This window comes from Convolutriloba macropyga, chromosome 2, assembly GCF_964194025.1.
Source record: "Convolutriloba macropyga chromosome 2, txConMacr16.3, whole genome shotgun sequence".
NCBI lineage: Eukaryota > Metazoa > Xenacoelomorpha > Acoela > Convolutidae > Convolutriloba > Convolutriloba macropyga.
In genome coordinates this window covers 14,238,757-14,257,499 of record NC_134469.1, presented here as the reverse complement: position 1 = coordinate 14,257,499, position 18,743 = coordinate 14,238,757, and the positions used below count along the sequence as shown (strand labels likewise).

At 35.3% G+C, this 18,743-nt stretch overlaps 2 protein-coding genes across 3 annotated transcripts in view; both read left to right on the top strand.

Annotated features, from left to right (window-relative positions):
* Positions 1–18,743, top strand: part of LOC142356767 (uncharacterized) — a 173,954-nt gene that overhangs the window by 23,797 nt on the left and 131,414 nt on the right. The gene's annotated exons all lie outside the window — the stretch shown is intronic.
* LOC142334829 (uncharacterized) overlaps positions 1–18,743 on the top strand; it is a 50,785-nt gene that overhangs the window by 13,563 nt on the left and 18,479 nt on the right. Inside the window, exons 5-14 of the mRNA XM_075383155.1 lie at positions 818–912; positions 1,060–1,186; positions 4,307–4,472; positions 5,343–5,524; positions 5,834–6,058; positions 10,991–11,167; positions 11,286–11,566; positions 13,336–13,486; positions 15,088–15,297; positions 16,888–17,151. Coding sequence (XP_075239270.1) covers positions 818–912; positions 1,060–1,186; positions 4,307–4,472; positions 5,343–5,524; positions 5,834–6,058; positions 10,991–11,167; positions 11,286–11,566; positions 13,336–13,486; positions 15,088–15,297; positions 16,888–17,151 — 1,878 coding nt within the window. The remainder of the gene's footprint in view (positions 1–817; positions 913–1,059; positions 1,187–4,306; positions 4,473–5,342; positions 5,525–5,833; positions 6,059–10,990; positions 11,168–11,285; positions 11,567–13,335; positions 13,487–15,087; positions 15,298–16,887; positions 17,152–18,743) is intronic.

Below are 18,743 nucleotides of genomic sequence, written 5' to 3'. Positions count from 1 at the left end.
ATTTGCTGCCGAACTGGAATATGACTAATGGAAACCTGCTAGCTTTTGCAAAAAGAATTGTACTGACAAGCGAAAATAGCTTGAAAATTGTTACAGATGACAATGTCGATCTACTATGAGTGGGGACAAAGTTATGAAAAATGAACAATTTTTTTGGATGAAAAATAAACATTTTGTTCGGGTATGTCTAAATTTTGGTTAAATGAAGGAAGATAGCGGAAAAATTCTAAAATTGTAGCTCTTAATGTTTTCAGGTAAAATGAATCTGATCTTTTGAAAAGAGTCCACTTTGCAACAGAAGGCGTCCCTAACATTCCATTCCACTTAGAATTATATAATGAAAAAAAACGATATTCAACGTTTGATTTTATCATAATTTTTGTCAACTAGGTTTAAAGTTTTTGATCAAACTGTTGATTGGCTTTCGAGACACTTTTCCATTCTTTTAATTGTGTTTTGATAACCAAGTTTTGGGCTTACCCGCAACAACGTGGTGGAGTTTTAAAATGATATATATCCACAAAATAGATTGGTTGGGCTGCAAGAAGGAAAGGTAGCTTGCTTTTTTAATATAAATAACTCGTATTTCAAAGTTGATTGAAAATAAACCTGCATAGGCGGTAAGAAAAACACGAACTGTGAATCTTTTCGTTCTTATTTTTGGTGAAAATTGTCAGGACAGTTGAGTATTTATTCTAGTATCGAAGTGAAAAGCTGAGCGCAGTCTTTTCTGCGGTCTCTTCTGTAGTTAAATTTAGTAAAGTTTTAAAATGTCAGATTATATTTAGTTCATCGTACAACCGTTTTGTTTTTCCAGATTTGTCAGAAGCTGCATGGAAAGTTTCTACCATCTACTCTTCGAAGCTTTCTCTGGGCAGAAGTTTTATTCCAGAAGGAGTTAAGTGGACCTAGGTATGCCTAATAAGTACACATTAATTTTCGTGGTTTGGGCCAAAATTAAAACTGATCAAGGCTTTATTTGCATCTTGTCATGGAATTAGATCAAATATTTTTTTGTAAATTATTTGCAGTTGACAATATTGTTACTTTTCGGGACAGCCTTCGAAATAGACGAGTGTTGCGAGAGAGGCTGAGCCGTGCCATCACTCGAGGGCTGATTGAGATGAAACTGAAGAAACCCACCAAAACTCCCATCAACGGTCTCATCGAAAACGCCGTCATTGAGGTTGTGCTATTTATACTATGATAAAATTAGCAAATTAATTCTGACCCCCCCCCCCCCCTCAGACCTCCGCCGCCACTCACTGGCTTAGCGTACATGTAAAATTTGCGCACCCGGTTTACGTGCTCTTTTTCAAGTAGTAGCGCGCTAGGTATTACAACTCATAAACTTCAAGTTGGGGTTCTAAAATCATTGCGGGGCAGAAACAAAGTAGATCCAAATTGGCTGAGAGATATAACTGTTCTAATAGCCAAATTTCAATTGATGGAATTGATTTTTTTCGTAATAGCTTTACCATGACCTCAACTCACAGATATAGTGAAATACAAAGTACATTTCATTCTGAACACAGCAGGAAAAATCCTCATATGAAAAATTATGTTGCCGCAACCAAAATGTTTCTCTATTACAACGCATTTTTACGGGTGGTGACGTGACAAACGAAAGAAACCATTACACGAAAAACCAACTCGTGTATTTTTACACGTTTCTCTTGGGCTTAATTCTTATGGTTTGTAGGTGAAGTAATTCGGCGTCTCACTGACCACTGTATTTCTAAGGAAGCCTATTCCGTGGCGCTTGACTTAATCAGAGCAAAGTTGCAGGCAGTTGCACTCAGAAGAAGAGCCGAGAACACACTGCATGCAGCGAATTGTTTTTTCAAAATTAAAAAGTAAGAAGTGAAGGAAATACCCAAGTTTGATTTCAGAAAAGAGTTCAATGGAATCAAGATTTGAAATGTTCTCAGAGCGACAAAATTTTGGACGCCTTGTTTATTGTTCTTCGGCACCTTTTGCTATTCATGACAATACGGTTTGTTCTCCATTAGCTCATCGTTCACGAGTCAGTTGGAAGTGCATAATGGAGATCAATTGCTCTCCCTTTTGTTTTCTCTGGACATCTAGCGTCTTACCGAAAATGAAAACAAAATTCGAAAGCTCTCTAACCACCACAGGTCTCTTGATGACGTCATTGCCGTGTAAACCAAAAATCTAACTCTATCAGGCACTGTAAATCAATATATTTTCAAGATTAAAGAGCGGGATGCATAATTGAGAGATTTCGTTGACCAAAAGCATGAAAAACTGATAACAAGATCAAGAGGAACAGAATAGAAGGAACTGAAGTAATCAAAACTGAATACTTCTCCTCAACCAAACCTATGTGGAGGATTGTAAAGCAGCTTTATAACCTGCATTTTTGTCCTAGTAACGCTTAAAATGGTGTACATCTTGCAACGCATTGGAAATGCTCTTGAAGGCCTTGAGTGCTTTCATGACATATATATCTTGAGAATAGGTTTGACCTCCAATAAATTGGGATAAACCTTGAGATAAATTCAATGATTTCAGCTCAACACTATCGTTTTCCAGTCCACTGCTCTGGAAAAAGACTAACACGCCAAAGTCCAGCTAATAATATCTGGTTTTTAAGATGTCAGAAGATTAGATGAGGCTGCCGCCGTACAGCAATCTCTGAGAAAAATTTAGGAGAAACGGTAAAGCCATCCGAAGATAAATCGTGAGGACTTTAAACCTTGCGTTCGAAAAATTCTCAATTTGCAGTGAAAAAAATAGGATGTCAACTTTGCTCTGCTAGACTCTAGATATAATGAGAAATCCTGCCATAACAAGCCATGGCAGGTGTGATAAGATTGCTCATCATAAACCTATACGAGATCAAAATATGCTTGGTAGCCAAATTCTAACCCATCTGAGAGTTTACCCGACAACAACACCAGACTCCTTTTTTGCCTGTAGTGAATCCGTGTAACACTGGATTTTGTCGTCAGTTTTCATTTCGAGCAAAACTTTATCTCAAATATGGTAAAAATTTGGTTTGCCTGTCAGCTGCCGATGATAATTTATCCGACCAGTACGCTCATATGTAGAGCAAGGGTAGAAGTGCCATACTAGTCCGACAATAAAAATTCGAATCCCTTTGTGTTATTTTTATATTTCAATAGGCTATCTAAACCAGAAATTCATTATAGTAATATTTTGATGCACAATCGATCTGATTTAAAGAACTGCAAAATTTAAGGTTCTTATATAATACGATACGAACTTTGGAGCTTTGTTGCTCCCGTAAGAGTAGTCTTCCCTCTAAGATCTGTCGCCTAAAGAGCGGGGAGAATTAAATGCGATAAGTTTCTTGATATCTCGATCAATGAGTGGGGTGCTCAATACTTTTTTCTGATTGGTTGGACCGTTGAATCGGTGATTGAAACTTGAAAAGGAGAAAGAAAGAAAGAAAGAAAGAAAGAAAGAAAGAAAGAAAGAGAGAGAGAGAGAGAGAGAGGAGGGAGAGAGAGAGAGAGAGTGAGTGAGTGAGAGAGAGAGAGAGAGAGAGAGAGAGAGAGAGAGAGAGAGAGAGAGAGAGAGAGAGAGAGAATTCTCTATAATTGGAATTGAACTAATTATAAAAGAAATGACCGTTCCTGATACAAGTTTTTATTAATTTGATTTTTCCCCAGCATACAAAGTGTAAGAGTAATGCGATGGTTGCCTAAGTCTTTTTGAGTCTCACATGAGACTTTCGCGTTATTTTTACTCGAGAACTCTTATAAGAAACATTTTTGCATTTTCACATAGTTTTTTGCTCGATTAGCACAAAAATCCATGAAATTAAGCGCAATAGTATTGTTTAAAGATAAATGAATCATTATGTAACTTGGCATTTTGTCTTTTGTCACTACTTCATCCAAAGAAAATTTGCGGTAATGCAAAACTTTGGTGTGCGATTCCTTAAAGAGAACTTTAGAGCGAATGTGTTTCAGGACTTCAGGACTTTCAGGATTTCATCACTGAAAAAGTGTTTTAGAAAATGCTCCTTAGTAATCGATGCTTGTAAGAGATGCTTCATGAATCTACAAAGTATCTCTTACAAGCATCGATTACTAAGGAGCATTTTCTAAAACACTTTTTCAGTGATTGACCCTCATTTCATACGGGCGAGGGATGAGATTTTTGACATCGCTAATATGTACATATAAATTAGATTCCCTGACAAAATTTTTTCCCAATTTTGATCAAATTTGGCATCAATTATGTGATTGTATACAAAAATGAAGAAACATTCAAATCTAATTGTTAATATGATGCCATTTTGTTCTGCGTATAGATCTACGACAAGACAGGGTGCATGCAGGCATACAACAGCATTCCTCAAATGAGAGAGTGTGTGAAAGTGTTGAATATCCTCTACTGTCACAATAGGGCATATGAGCCCCACCTGGTCTACTGGCTGTATCCAGTTCAGATTGCCATGGCCGATCACCAGCACGAAGGTATTTTTGAAAGAAAAATAGGTTACGCGACTCTATTTGCTTGGAAAATCTGGCATCAAACGAGAACCACGTATAGCGGTTCAAGATATCAGTCAGAATTTCGAAGTAGCTTTAGTACAGTCTCTTAACCTAGATTGAAACAGGCACTTCGCTAGTTTTAAAATGCCGGAAGTTTTAAAATCTGGCACTGCATATGGAAAAATCCGGCATTCCAGAATCTGGTACTTCTGATATTTCAAAACATATGCATGCTGTTTCAGTGAATGTGTAAACATGTACAGCCGAATTCTTCAATTAAATGCAAACTGTCCCTTCTTCTGGATAAATTATTACATCTAACAGCGACAAGGGCCGCTAAAAAGCATTTCCATGGCACGCTAGGCACGTTCAAATGCGCTGAATATGCAGCTATTTAACAGTCAAGGGAGAGTTCGTTTCCTTGTGTTTTTTTTCCTTTCTAAAATTGGGTCAGCTTTTTTTCCGAAACCGGCTTGACCAAACTCTTACTCCGACTTGTCTAAAAATGCGCAAAAAAATTGATCATTTGTTTCAAAAATGTTTCGCCTGTTATGCAAAAAGTGAAGCAGATATTTTGGCAATTACATAACAATTACATAAAATTTTGGCAATTACATAACAATTACATAAAATTTTGGCAATTACATAACAATTACATAACATTTTGGCAATTACATATTTTGGCAATTTCCTAATGATGTATTACTGATTATCAAACGAAAATGTCAAACAAAAAGTTTTGTATTAAGTTTTTCGCACAACAAACCGATCTAATAATACTGTTTTAAAAGAATGTAATAAGCAAAGCCAAGTCCAAGTCATTATCAGTTAATAATAACTTTTCATTTTCAGAGGAGCACAATTTGAACTTGAGTCTGTACCTTGACATGTTAGTGAGATCCTGTTTCTACCCTTGGCCACAGATAACTCAGATGAGTCACAATGTCCTCAAGACTCTCAAGAACACCAATTCTGCATTCTATCAACATTTGATCACAATCTCTACCAGGGACACTGAGGATCTCCAACCCAAGGCTAGTGTTTTTCAATACCCACGAATAGAAATTTCCGTAATTAATCTTAGAGTTTGAGTTCTTAAAGATGTTATTTCACAATGAGTATATGAGTTAATTTTCACAACAGTTAATTTCTTCTGGTGGAAAAGATCAACAGTTAAGAGCTGGTAGAAATTCAGAAACAGTTGGAAAATATTCTTGTCATAAGCAACGAATTGGACATTTAGGACAAATCCGGGATTAACAAAAATCCGTTTAACTAATATTGGTTTTACTGTAGACTAAAAAAGCACAAGTTGAGATGCTCTATTTATGTTTATTTTGCAGGATTTCATCGTTGATCTGCTCAAGATAGAGGAATCGAGGGCTAAGAAGGTGGCTGCCCAATACGGAGGGGGAGCAGGAGATGCCAGTGGGCAGCAGGGAAATTCAAGAGACATTTCACTTGACGAGGTCACAAGTCAAGAGGGAGAGGAAGGGGATAATCTGAGTCTGCTCAAGAAAGAGGAGTTGTGTCATCCTGTCATATTTGTCCGCAAGTGGATTGGAGAGGTAAGTCTTTCAAAAAAGGCGCTTTTACGCGCGGATCGTTTTTTGTAAACCTATGCCTACTAAATTAGATTGTTTACCTTTGCGCTATGATAGAAAAAATATATCTAATGGATATAAACATATTTTATATTTTTATAGGCTTAAAAAACCATTTGTCATTTTTGAATGCCTAGTTTTTGTATCCCAAGTTTTGTCTTGTACGAAAAAAATGATCAACTTCTACGAGGTCAATGCGACTGCATTCAGCTCGCCTGTGGTACCGTCTAAACTTGCTGATTTGAGACAGAAGTCATCATGCAGGTAAAATGTGAAGAAATGAGTTAACTTTTAAAAATTAGAATCAAATACTCTCAACTCAGTCTATACAGTTAACATATTCTTAAAAACTTCCGAAAAAAATATTGCCTTCTTTTAATTTGAAAGAATATACGTTGCAAGAACCTTGTAGCCATTGATTTGTAATACAATTTGAATGACTACTTGCAAACAAGGTTTTAAGAAATTATTGCAAACATGTGTTCCTTTTCTATGCGAAAATTTTGCATAACCGTTTTTGTGCGTCTTCTCTGAAACATTGTTTCGATATCACTTCTCGAATGCCTTATTCACGCTGGATTTCTTCATTTTTGCGAGGTCTAACTTGCGTTTACATGGAAATTAAAATTATTGCCAAAACTTAACTGGTTATAAGATAGAAAAATTGAAGGATCAGATTATCGAGTGGGTACAGATGCAATCTAGCACGGAGTAGGTTGCGGGATCGAACCCCTCCATAGCTTACGTTTTTTGCACCCATAAAAACTTATTAAGGCTACATTGACCCGCCGGTTGTTTGAGATCAATTTTTCTGATGTTAGCTTGTTCAATATTTGAGAAACAATGGGCAAATTTATGCAAAATTATTCTCTCTATTTCATTATTCATATATAATCAAAAGTTAAATCCACAAAAATGCATAAAAACCACACACCCACCCGCCCACCCATCCATCCACCCACCCACCCATCCACCCACCCACCCACCCACCCACCCACACACACACACACACACAGAGGCACACACACAAACATAAACAGGCAACACACAGTATGAAAACATATATACAGAATTTTATTCATCAAAGTATCTTAAGCAATAAAAATTATCCCCAAAATTATTTTGTTGTCTTGTGCCTTCGTGATTTTACTTTTCTATGATTTTTAAAACTTTTTGTTTTTTTCCGCTTTTTTATTTTATTTCTGTCAAATTTTGCCCCGTTGGTTTAAATATTAGTCTATGTAACGGTTTTATATTTTTTTGTAGAAGTTCTTTTTGTGCTGTAATACTTCGAGGCTGCATAAATTTCCTTATTTTTGGACTTTGACCCCTTTTTGTTGTTGTTCTTTGTGTTGTTTCTAATACATGATTCCATTTAATTGCTATTCGTTGTGAGTACTTTGGAATTAGAAGTGTTCAAAGCAAAATAAACTTTTCTATCAACTTCGTCAATTTTGTTCTTTTTTCGTCTAATTGTTAACTAGTCTCTTAAAGGAAAGGTCCAATACATTTTTCAGTGAAATACAGGTTGATTTGTTCAGTTTAATTTATATCTAGTGCTAATGTGAATCTGTTATTAACTGTTTTCATTTGTTGTAATTAATATTTTTGCGGCTATTTGAGGATGGTGTTTGTTTTTTTCTGTAGTGTTGATATTTGCATTTCTCATCGGCTTTTAATGCGGCATTTTTTCATTCTCTTAGTTGTTTGAGTTTAAGACGATTTTTTTGTTCCGACCCTCTTGAGGGGGGAGGAACTATATACTCAAATGGGGTTTTTTTTTTTTTGTTCAGTGAATTTTCGCCGATCGATACATTCATCGTAGAGAGTTGAGAGTAGTATCATTAGAAAGCTCGTCCAGCGTAGAATATGGAATTAAAAAGATTTTTTTAATTTTCGTTTTCTACAGGGAGTTATCGAGGTTTAAAGTTTTGTGAAAATAGTGTGAATTCCGTTGATTTTTATTCACATTTTACGGAATTTTCGCTAATTTTTGACCAAAATTTCGCCAATTTTGCTAAAATTTGTCAACATTTTTTAAAAACTTGTTGTTGATTTTATTTTTAAATATAAAAAATCTTCTCGGCTTTTCTTATTTTGAATTTCTTCTGAGAACTTCAGAGAAGTAGAGTGAATTCCCGTTGTTTTTATTCACATTTTCCGGAATTTTTGCCTAAATTTTCGTCAATTTTGCTAAAATTTGTTATTATTTTTAAGAATAGTGTCGTTGATTTTATTTTTGAAGACGAACAAGCATTGTTCATTGTTTTGATTTAATTTTTTTGGTCAAAAAATGTGGATAAATATTTCAAAATTTAGCCTTTTTCAACAAAAACAGCACGAAATAAGCTACTTTAGTCCGTTTTGATTAAGTTTGCCGACAGTACACCTCCAAACAACACTCATACAATCTTTGTAGACTCAGAGGGGGGCTATTTCTACTTCAGAGTACGCTGAGAGTGCTCTGTAGTTAAAACTTTGCCTTTTTTTGCTAACTTTACTCGTTGATTATCAAAAATGCAGAACTTATTTTGAGTTTTCAACTAACAAATTATCTATATCTGCAACATTCGAAAACCAAATGTTCCTAACGGACAATAAGCAATAGCAGGGTTTGTTTTGGGCCATTCTTGGACTGCTACCACCCAAAGAAATCGGGTTGTAATCAGTCGGTCTTTTTTTTAAAAAAAAAGGACCCTTTCTTTAAAAATAAAAAACAGAACATATCGAATCAATGCTCAGGAGTGATAGGTCCAACCAGTTTGCTTACTAAAAAGCTCCAAGTTAATCCATTTAAATTTTAACTTGAAAGTTTATGGTCGTTTCTTTTAAAAATAATTGACTTTTCAATAAATAATGGCTTAATTAAGTTTTCCTCTATTTTTTTCTTAATTTGTTCAACTTCCAGCTTAGTGTCTGCAAAAAAAGAATGCTTCTTCTTTCTACTGATTTAACATTTCTTCTCGGTTGCAGTTTTAAGCCTGAAGTTATTGTTTTCTGGCTTTGATACTACAAGATTTCAGATTTTTGTTTGTTTCGATATTTGCCAGTTTTTCACGTTTCCGAATTTTGTCACATTATCACATTATTGACAGTTCTCTTGTCACATTATTAGCGTTAAAAATAAAGCACAATTGAACATATTGAAATCCTGAATGATATACATAATCGTTTTAACGGCCTCGACGCCTCTTTCTTGAAGAAATCAATTGAATTTTTTAATTTTGTTTTTAACTGTCATTTATACTTTGTCGTTTCGGTCGTATGAAATTTCCTGCATAGTGATAACTTTCATTGGCTTTTCGTGGAAGAATAGAAGAACCGATATTCTGATATTAGTAAATAGCTGATGGCTTTCATGACTTTGAAAACAATCGTTTTCCAAAATTAAAAAAAAAAACTTTTTAACTTCGCAATTTTGTTCTTTTTATGTTTCTTTTTGTTAGCTAATCTCGTTATTTCATTACAGGTCAAATATGACATTATGGGTGTCAAGGGAATAAAAGGGATTGGTGTCCCAAAATCTTTTTTTTTTAATGAATTTGTTATGACCTTAGTGGCTTCGACACCGGTTTTTCACAAAAATGTAAATTAATTTGATTTTTGTCTTATTTGACGTTCTTTTTGTAGATGCGAGAAATATTCTGGGTAACTGCAGGTATCGAGGGCTTCCTTTTTTTGAATAAACGACCCTATTCAAATAGTTCTGTTTGTAATTAATGCCTTTTATGACATTGAATGTAATTTTTATTCGAAAAAAAAATTGAAATTATTTCATACTTTAGCACTTCGCTTTTTTGTCTACTTGTTACCTAGTCTTACTAATGAATGGCCACGTACTACTTTATAGCTGTTTGATGAAGGCGCAATCGAATATATTTTGAGGGACAAAATATGGCTCGAGGGTTTTGGCAGCGTTTTCTGGCAAGTTTCAATTGAAATTTTGTTTGTTTTTTTTTGTTGTTCATTTTAGCCGCTTTAAAAAATGAATAAGGACAGGTCCTAATGCCCTTCTCTAGAAACAGTGGTAATTGTAAATTTGTGGTAATGTTAATTGATTCCTAATGGTATTTATTACTTTGAAGTTAACTGTTTCAAAAAAATAAGTTATATTTTTCACTTTAATGTTTTTGTTCTTTTTTGTATAATTGTTACCAAACCTTTTTATGGGCTGGTCGCATATGATTTCTGGTGATTTATTAGTTATTTTTGTTTAGTTTTAGGTTTATCTGACGGTATGTTGACTTTGTTATTAAATTTAGTTTTTAAGATGGAAAAAAAATTTTGATGTAAATAATGTTTGTTGCTGTTGTTGTTGTTTGTTTTTGACGTTCATCTTGACTCGCTTTCTTAATATTGACATATTACATCAAGCTAATGCATCAATTTTTAACTCCACTGAGTTATTTGCTTTGGAGGCTATCTTATCGTTCATACAGAATTTTTTGAAAAAGACTTTTCGCAAAAAATAATTTTTGGGTTTTTCTATCTGTTCCTCATTTGCTAGACAATTATGCCAAAATTGTGGATGGGCGGGGTCGGAACTTTATGTGCCATCGCACATTACCGAGCCGCCTTGTTTTATTAATATACATATTATTTTTGAACAATATGTGTAATATTGAATATGTTCTATCTCTTCCTCATTTGGTAGACAGGTAAGTCTAAAATGTGGATGGGCGGGGTCGGAACATTGTGTGCAAACGCACATTACTGAGCCTCCTTGTTGACATTTGTTTTCTTCTTAAAACGTCCATTGAAGTGGAGCGCTGACATATCAAAAGCATTTGTTGAGAAGCATATGCTCCTAGGTGATATTTTGCATAATTTTCTCTAGAAAATTGTATATAAAATGTATATAGAGAACGTATAAAACATATTTAATGTACGTTCTAGGGTTTTGTGAGTGTGTTGGACGCGCAGGCAGTGCTGTTAGTCTGGGATCAGCTTATGATGCAGATGTGGGTATCACAGGTGGCAGAGCGTGTGTCTCTCGCCCTTCTCTTCCTACTCAAGGAACCTCTGGAGAAAGCAAACTCTTACTTTCAAATGAAACAGGAAAGCTGTTATTCAGTAAACTAACAGGATAGGGTTTAGTAAAAAAGATCATAGTTTGTTCATAATACTATTTTTTAAAAAATCAAAATCATTCTTCACAAATGTGGAATTATTTTAAGCTATATTTTCTCAGCATTCAGCTCGAATTCGAATCATTTTCAATGATCTCTCCCTTCTTTTCCTGGAAGTAGAAATTAACGTTCTCATAATTAACGTGCCCGTGAAACTCATGATGAAGATAATTGTTGTCCGGGTTTTCTTGCACTTAATTGTCTATAAATACTATTTAATATTTCAGGTCTTACTCGAGTTTCCCCGAGAGCTTCACACTAGAGACATTTTACGTGCCTATGTCCATCTGAGCAAAGAAAGGAACCCAAATGACATCCCGCGACTGAACGAATTGTCCGAACGGTATGACGTCACACCCCTTGACGACCGCAGTAGTGCCGAGAACAGCATGAATGACGATGAATATCACCCATATCACAGTGTGAACAATCCTCAGAGTGTTAATTTGCCCTCTAATCACAACCTGAACAATCAGATAAACCTGCCACAACCTTTGTCAAGAAATGGTTCTGACGTATCAGAAACGTTTTAGATCATAATTTTTTAAAAATCATAATTGTGTTTTGAATGGAGTAATCTCAGAAAAATCCCAGTAAAACAAAACTCGATACATCTTGCAAAAACATTCATAACCTTCTTTCATAACCTAGTTGCAAAACTTGGAATGGCCCATCAAGATCAAGATCTTGTTAAGCTAATTTTATCGTTTTTTTTTTTTTACATATCTTGATAATATTTTGTTAGGATAGTTGAATTCTTGAATCCTCCTTCAATATCTTTGCCATTTCTATAAAGAAAATCAATGAAATATCAAGTTAGTTCATGTTTTTTTTCACGGGATTTATTTAGCAGTTTGCTTTCATATTCCACCTTCATTTATTCTTTCAACTTAACAATGCTTTGCGATTCTGTTGTGGCCACCTTTGTCTCTTCTTGCATTGAATGTCATTATGCTATAATTCAAGTTTAATTGTTCCACATTCAATAGATGATGTTTCATCATATTTTCTATTCCATCGTGCTTTTACTTTCACTTTGATTATCATGTCTATTATTATCACAACAGGTAGTGGTAATAAACTTGTGTAGTGATTATAAACGCCCACTTGAATGTCAAAGAGCTGTGCATTTAGTGCAATTGGTCATGCCTATCGTGCCATGACCACGCTTTGTACCTCGTAGGAATTGATAAGAGACTATCGCAACCGGAAAAATTATCTCGACTTAAATTCAATTTTAACATGGGGGTTTATTTCCTATTACAATTAGACTGGGAGTGATTTTCCGTGGCTTTCTCCTCGACCGGAGGTCATTGCAGCACTATCACTCGGTATTTTGCGTTCCTCAGTTTGATAAAATAAAGCCGCCAAATCTATTTGTATTTTTCCTCAGCAGATTTTCCTAAAAGCCATACAGATAGAAAAGTAATCTGAAACTTTCATCAATCTGACATGATTTCTTGCACAAACTACTGATTATTCGATCCAAATTTAACATGCAGGCTTTCTTGGCTCTGACTGGCTAGTTGCACTCTCCGATTTATAGTTTGTTGCATGACATCATTAATTTTTTAGTGATAAATGCTCTCTGAATTGGCGAAAGTAAAACAAAATGCGCTGATTAAGTCGAGCTTTTGAAAATATTGCGCCTTACAAAATGTTTGTGGCATTTTTGGCACATGTTTTACAATGTCTGTGCTTTTTCAGCACATTAGAGGCTTTGAGGTGCTTTTTTAGTAAATTTTCGATTATAATGACCGGCATGATTATTCTAATTTACTCCACAGAGGGTATAAATTATTGATCTTGCAATAATCAAATCTTGCACTGTTCTTGCAAAATGATATATATCTTTTTTGCAAGAACCTGCAAAATATGCTCGTCGGCCGGAAATAAAAGGACACTTTATAGCTCAAGAAAGAAATGTGATAGAGGAGTTAAGAGTTTCGAAAACAGAGAAGTCCTAGTGAGATTCATATTTTAAAAGATAGATTTAAAATCTTGCAAGAATCTTGCAAGAAAAATGGAAGAACTATGCATTCCGTGGCAAGATTTTGAATCGTTTCGTTACTGGGGTAGTGACGCTATCTGTGAATGTTGAGTAATTTTCAGACAAGTGCGAGTGGCGGCCGACTTGGCCAGGAGAAAGAAGCCAGACATCACTCTGAAACACATCAGACCCCCTCCCAAAATAGTCTACGTGCCCATTCCAAACCCAGATGAGCTGGATGAGAGAGGAGCAACACCTGACTTCAACTACAAGGTTCGGGAGTTTTGAATTGAATGAAAATGGCAACATAAATTGATACTGGTCTGTGCTACACTATGCAAAGCTGATTAAGTATTCTATAATATATGACTTAAAACTTGTTCATAAAAATGCTTAAGTGACTTAATGAAAAAATTTTGCTTCAATTTTTTTGCTGATGAAAAAACTGCATATACTCGAAGTTAATACTTTTCTGCAGAAATTAAAAAAATTAAATGACTGGTGTTTTGTTTGTGACGAGAAATTGCTTGCATTTTAAAAATCGACGACGCTACTGATCTTTCGTGACAAAAACAAAGAGTCTTTCGTGACAAAAAAAAAACAAAGAACGTCAAACCAAACAAAGAACATAATTTTGGCATTGGTTGCCAATTTAAATGGTATTTTGATTTCGGCATTAGTTTGGATATTTATTCACTTTATTTGATTATAGTTCAAAATCACAAGGAATTGATTATGAAAAATGGAAAGAATTGTAACAAATTTTCAAGTGTCACCGCTTTAACACTTCTCTGTATTCAATAAAGTGTTTCGGTCCCAACCAATTCTATGGCAGATGGCCTCTCAGTTGTCTTAGATTTCGCCTATTTTCTGCAATTTCGCCATCGGTGTTTGAAGAAAAAATTATGAATATTTTGAAAAATGCCAAGCATTTTTTTTAAATTGCAATAAAAATGTTATTTTGTTGCTAAGTTGTTTTTAGATGGACAAATAAATGCATTGGAGAATTAAAACGCATGCCTTTAACTTAGAAATCCACTGTTACAACTCGAAATCCTATTTTGTGAGACCCATTCACGCGGCAACACCTTCAGCTCCACAATGGTTAATTCATAGTCTTGGCTCACCCGAATTTTAGTTGCCCGGTTAATGCTGTGCGAGAACTCGTTTGTCACACAAGTGAGGACGATCTTCATTTTTTCCAACCCGATTGAATAGGTCAAAATTGTGAGGACCCGATTGTTTTGGTCCATGGGTTTTGTTTATTCATCTCATTTTCTTTGCTTTGTTTATTTTTTCAGTTTGGTTATTGGACACAGTTTGTATACAACATAGTATTGTCTTTACGGAGCCGAAGAATTCTTCACAATCCTTTCAATACTTTTGCAATCCTCCAAATGGGGCTGGTGATGTTATCAACATTGATGGAAAATTTATCAAATATGCACCATTTTTATCCATATTTGTCGCTGTTCCATCATGGAAAGTCAGGCAACCAGCCTTTTGTAACAACGTCAAAAGCCATCAACAATCGCCAATATAATTTTCAAATTAAAACTTAAGTTTGAAATTGATCAATTTATGGTAGATCCTTTTTAACAGTTTTATTTCAATCAGCTAACTGATACTTTTTGCATTGGTAATAGGGATGAAACTAAAAATGTAGTGTATCCCAGATATTTTACAGAAAAAAATATTTATCAGTCAGATCTTTATTTTAAATCTGGGATTAAATTAATCGTGACATCTTTGCAAGAGAACATTAAAAATCTTGCTATGTTTTAAGGCGTAAAATATCTCTGCTTTTTTAGATCATTTCACTGCTAAAATGTGCGAAATTGAATTTAAAAAACTGTGCTCCTATTGTGTTATAGGCTGGCGAATATCTGCCAGATGACGACGGGGGACTGTACCGTCCGACAGTGAATGCAGGCACCTCCCTCCTTCCCTTTCCCAATACGCTTCCAGACGGGAGTATGGCTGTGGAGCCGTACGAGATCAGTCCCTTCGCCATTAGGAGATATAAATTATACCTCTGTCTCAGGAAGATTGCCAAAACTTATGAACAACTTCTACAGGAAGAAGTCAGTTGGAAATTACGTATAAATATGAAGAAATTGGAAAATAATTTTGAAGAATCAGTTAATTTAAAAAGGAACAGTGAATTTGCAGTTAGAACAATAAATAATCAATTTTGCAGAAACTTTAAGAGGAAGAACTTTTAGAGGAAAACTTTTTAACCCAGGTTTTGGTCCAGACCCAAATTGAGCTATGATCAGACCCAATTGAGCGCACACCCCTGTGTTCCCAGACCGAAATTACAGGGTCTGGAAAGCGGTTCGAGCGCACAATAGTCTGGACCATGGTCTGATTTCGGTCTGATCAGAGGACGTTTTGGTCTGGAAAGTCTGATCAGAGGTCAATTCGGTCTGGACGGTCTGATCATAGTCTTTATAGTCTGGACCATGGTCTGGGTTCGGTCTGATCAGAGGTCAATTCGGTCTGGAAGGTCTGATCACAGTCTTTATAGTCTGGACCATGGTCTGGGTTCGGTCTGATCAGAGGTCAATTCGGTCTGGAAGGTCTGATTTCGAGTGCATTAATTTTTCAATTTTTTTGTTTTTTATTGAACGATGTTGGCTCTGCTAAGAGGCAACAATAAAGCAGCGTTCCGATCAGAGACTCATCTAAAGTCCGATGACTCTAATCAGAAACAAGGAGTCCAACTGATAGCAAATGGCGGTCCCCTCAAGAGGAAATTTTGATTAACTGAAGACCACGATGTTTCTTGTGGAAAGCTGTCTAAGTTCATCCATTGAGTCAGAAATATGAACTAAGGGGTATGGTAAATAAAATTTTTTCTCAACAGTTAGGTTTCGTTTTCCTTAGCAATATTTTCAGAATTGGCTTTTCCTTAGATGATTTTAATACTGCAAACACCAGTTTTTATGAAATGAATATATTATAGCAAAATTAAGAGATTTGTTCATAATTAAAATCTTCCTCTGATCAGACTATTTTGAGCGCACTTGAGTCTGATCATAGTCTGATTAAGGTCTGGGCAATGGTCTGAAATTGAGTCTGGACCATGGTCTGAAGATGGTCTGATCATAGTCTGTTTATAGTCTGGACAACGGTCTGAATTTGGGTCTGATCATAAGCGCACTATAGTCTGGACAGTGGTCTGGGTTCGGTCTGATCAGAGGACATTTTGGTCTGGAAAGTCTGATCAGAGATCATTTTGGTCTGGAAAGTCTGATCAGAGATCATTTTGGTCTGGAAGGTCTGATCAGAAGTAACTTCGGTCTGGAAAGTCTGATCAGAGGTCATTTCAGTCTGCATAGTCTGATCATAGCTCAATTTGGGTCTGGACCTAAACCTGGGAAGGTTTGTTTCACAGATTAACGAGAGGGTTTTTCAGAAACTGCAGCCTATTTTTTGGGTTACTACCTTTTCAAAACTATTGAGTCACTATTGAAGTTTTGAACAAATCTCGTGATAAATAAAAATATGGGGTTTGATTTTGTCAAACTGCGCTCTATATCCGGCGTCAAATTTATACCTAAGATCGCAGGGAGGTAACATTTTGTTTTTTTTTTACTAGAGTTGCAACAATTGAATGTGAAAATTAGTTTTGGTTTGATATCTGTTTTCAAAGCTTCAGTTTGTTGTAGGCTAGAAAGTCCCGACTTTCCATTGACGCCCGCCAAAACTCCGCTGGAGCTGGCAGTACCACCCGAGACAGTCCGGGAGCCAGAAGCGTGACCAAAGACAAAGGAGCTGATCAACAAAGAAGCCCGTCAGATCAGATGGAGGGGAGGGATAGTAAACTGGACAGGCAGAACACGGATCACTTCACCATGACCTCTATTGCAGAGGCTGAAGAAAAGGGACAGAAGAGCATCAATGACGTCACTAAACTGCGTGACTCACACATGGTTTGTAATAAATTGTTATTGTTGTTCATTGAAATAGTATATGAAATAAGCAATTGCCAGTGTCTTAATCGCATAGATGACATATGATTACCTTAATAACGAAGCACAAAAAATAATTAGTCGGTGCCCGAAACTGAGGAAATCACAAATTTCCATTTTAAACACGTAAAAATTCCGACAGCTATGAGCAGTCAACTAGAAACTTTAAAGTCGCCAGGTTTCACTTGTGGGCAGGCACGACATCGATAATGATCTTGTTGTTCCGACCCTCTTGAGGGGGAGGAACTATATACTCAACTGGGTTTTTTTTTTGTTCCGTGAATTTTCGCCGCTCGATATATTCATCGTAGAGAGTTGAGACTGGTATCATTAGAAAGCTCATCCAGCGTAGAATATGGAATTAAAAAGATTTTTTTAATTTTCGATTTCTAGAGAGAGTTATCGAGGTTTAAAGTTCTGAGAAAAGAAGAGTGAATTCACGTTGTTTTTATTCACATTTTCCGGAATTTTTGCCTAAATTTTCGTCAATTTTGCTAAAATTTGTTATATTTTTTAAGAATAGTGTCGTTGATTTTATTTTTGAAGACGAACAAGCATTGTTGATTGTTTTGATTTAATTTTTTTGGTCAAAAAATCTGGATAAACAATTCAAAATTTAGACTTTTTCATCAAAAACAGCACGAAAAAAGCTAATTTAGTCCACTTTGATTAAATTTGCCGACAGTACATCACCAAACAACAATCAAAAAATCTTTGTAGACTCAGAGGGGAGCTATTTCTACTTCAGAGTCCGCTGAGAGTGCACTGTAGTTAAAACCTTACCGTTTTTTGCCAACTTTACTCGTTGATTATCAAAAATGCAGAATTTATTTTGAGTTTTCAACTAACAAATTATCTATATCTACAACATTCGAAAAATCAGTTATTCCTAAGGGACAATAAGTATTATTAGGGCTTGTTTTTGGCCATTCTAGGACTGTTACAATCCAAAAAAAATCGGGTTTTAATCAGTCGGTCTTTTTTTTTTTAAAAAAAAAGACTTTTTTTTAATAATAAAAAACAGAACATATCAAATCAAAGCTCAGGAGTGATAGGTCCAACCGATTTGCTTGTTAAGCAGCTCCAAACTAATGCATTAAGTTTTTTAATTGAAAATTTATGGTCGTTTCTTTTTTTAAAAATAATTGACCTTTCAATAAATAATGGCTTAATTAACTTTTTCTCTACTTTTTTTCTTAATTTGTACAACTTCCAGCTTAAGATCAGCAAAAAAACGACCGCTTCTTCTTTCTACTTATTTAACATTTATTCTCAGTTGCAGTTTTAAGCCTGAAATTATCGTTTTCTGGCTTTGATACCACAAGATTTCAGTTTTTTTTTTTTATTTGCCAGTTTTTCACGTTTTCTAATTTTGTCACATTATCACATTTTTGACGGTTCTCATGTCACCTCATTAGCAGTCAGAATAAGGCACAATTGAACATATTAAAATTCTGAAAGATATACATCATCGTTTTAACGGCCTCGACGCCTCTTTCTTGAAGAAATCAATTGAATTTTTTAATTTTGTCTCTAGCTGTCATTTATACTTT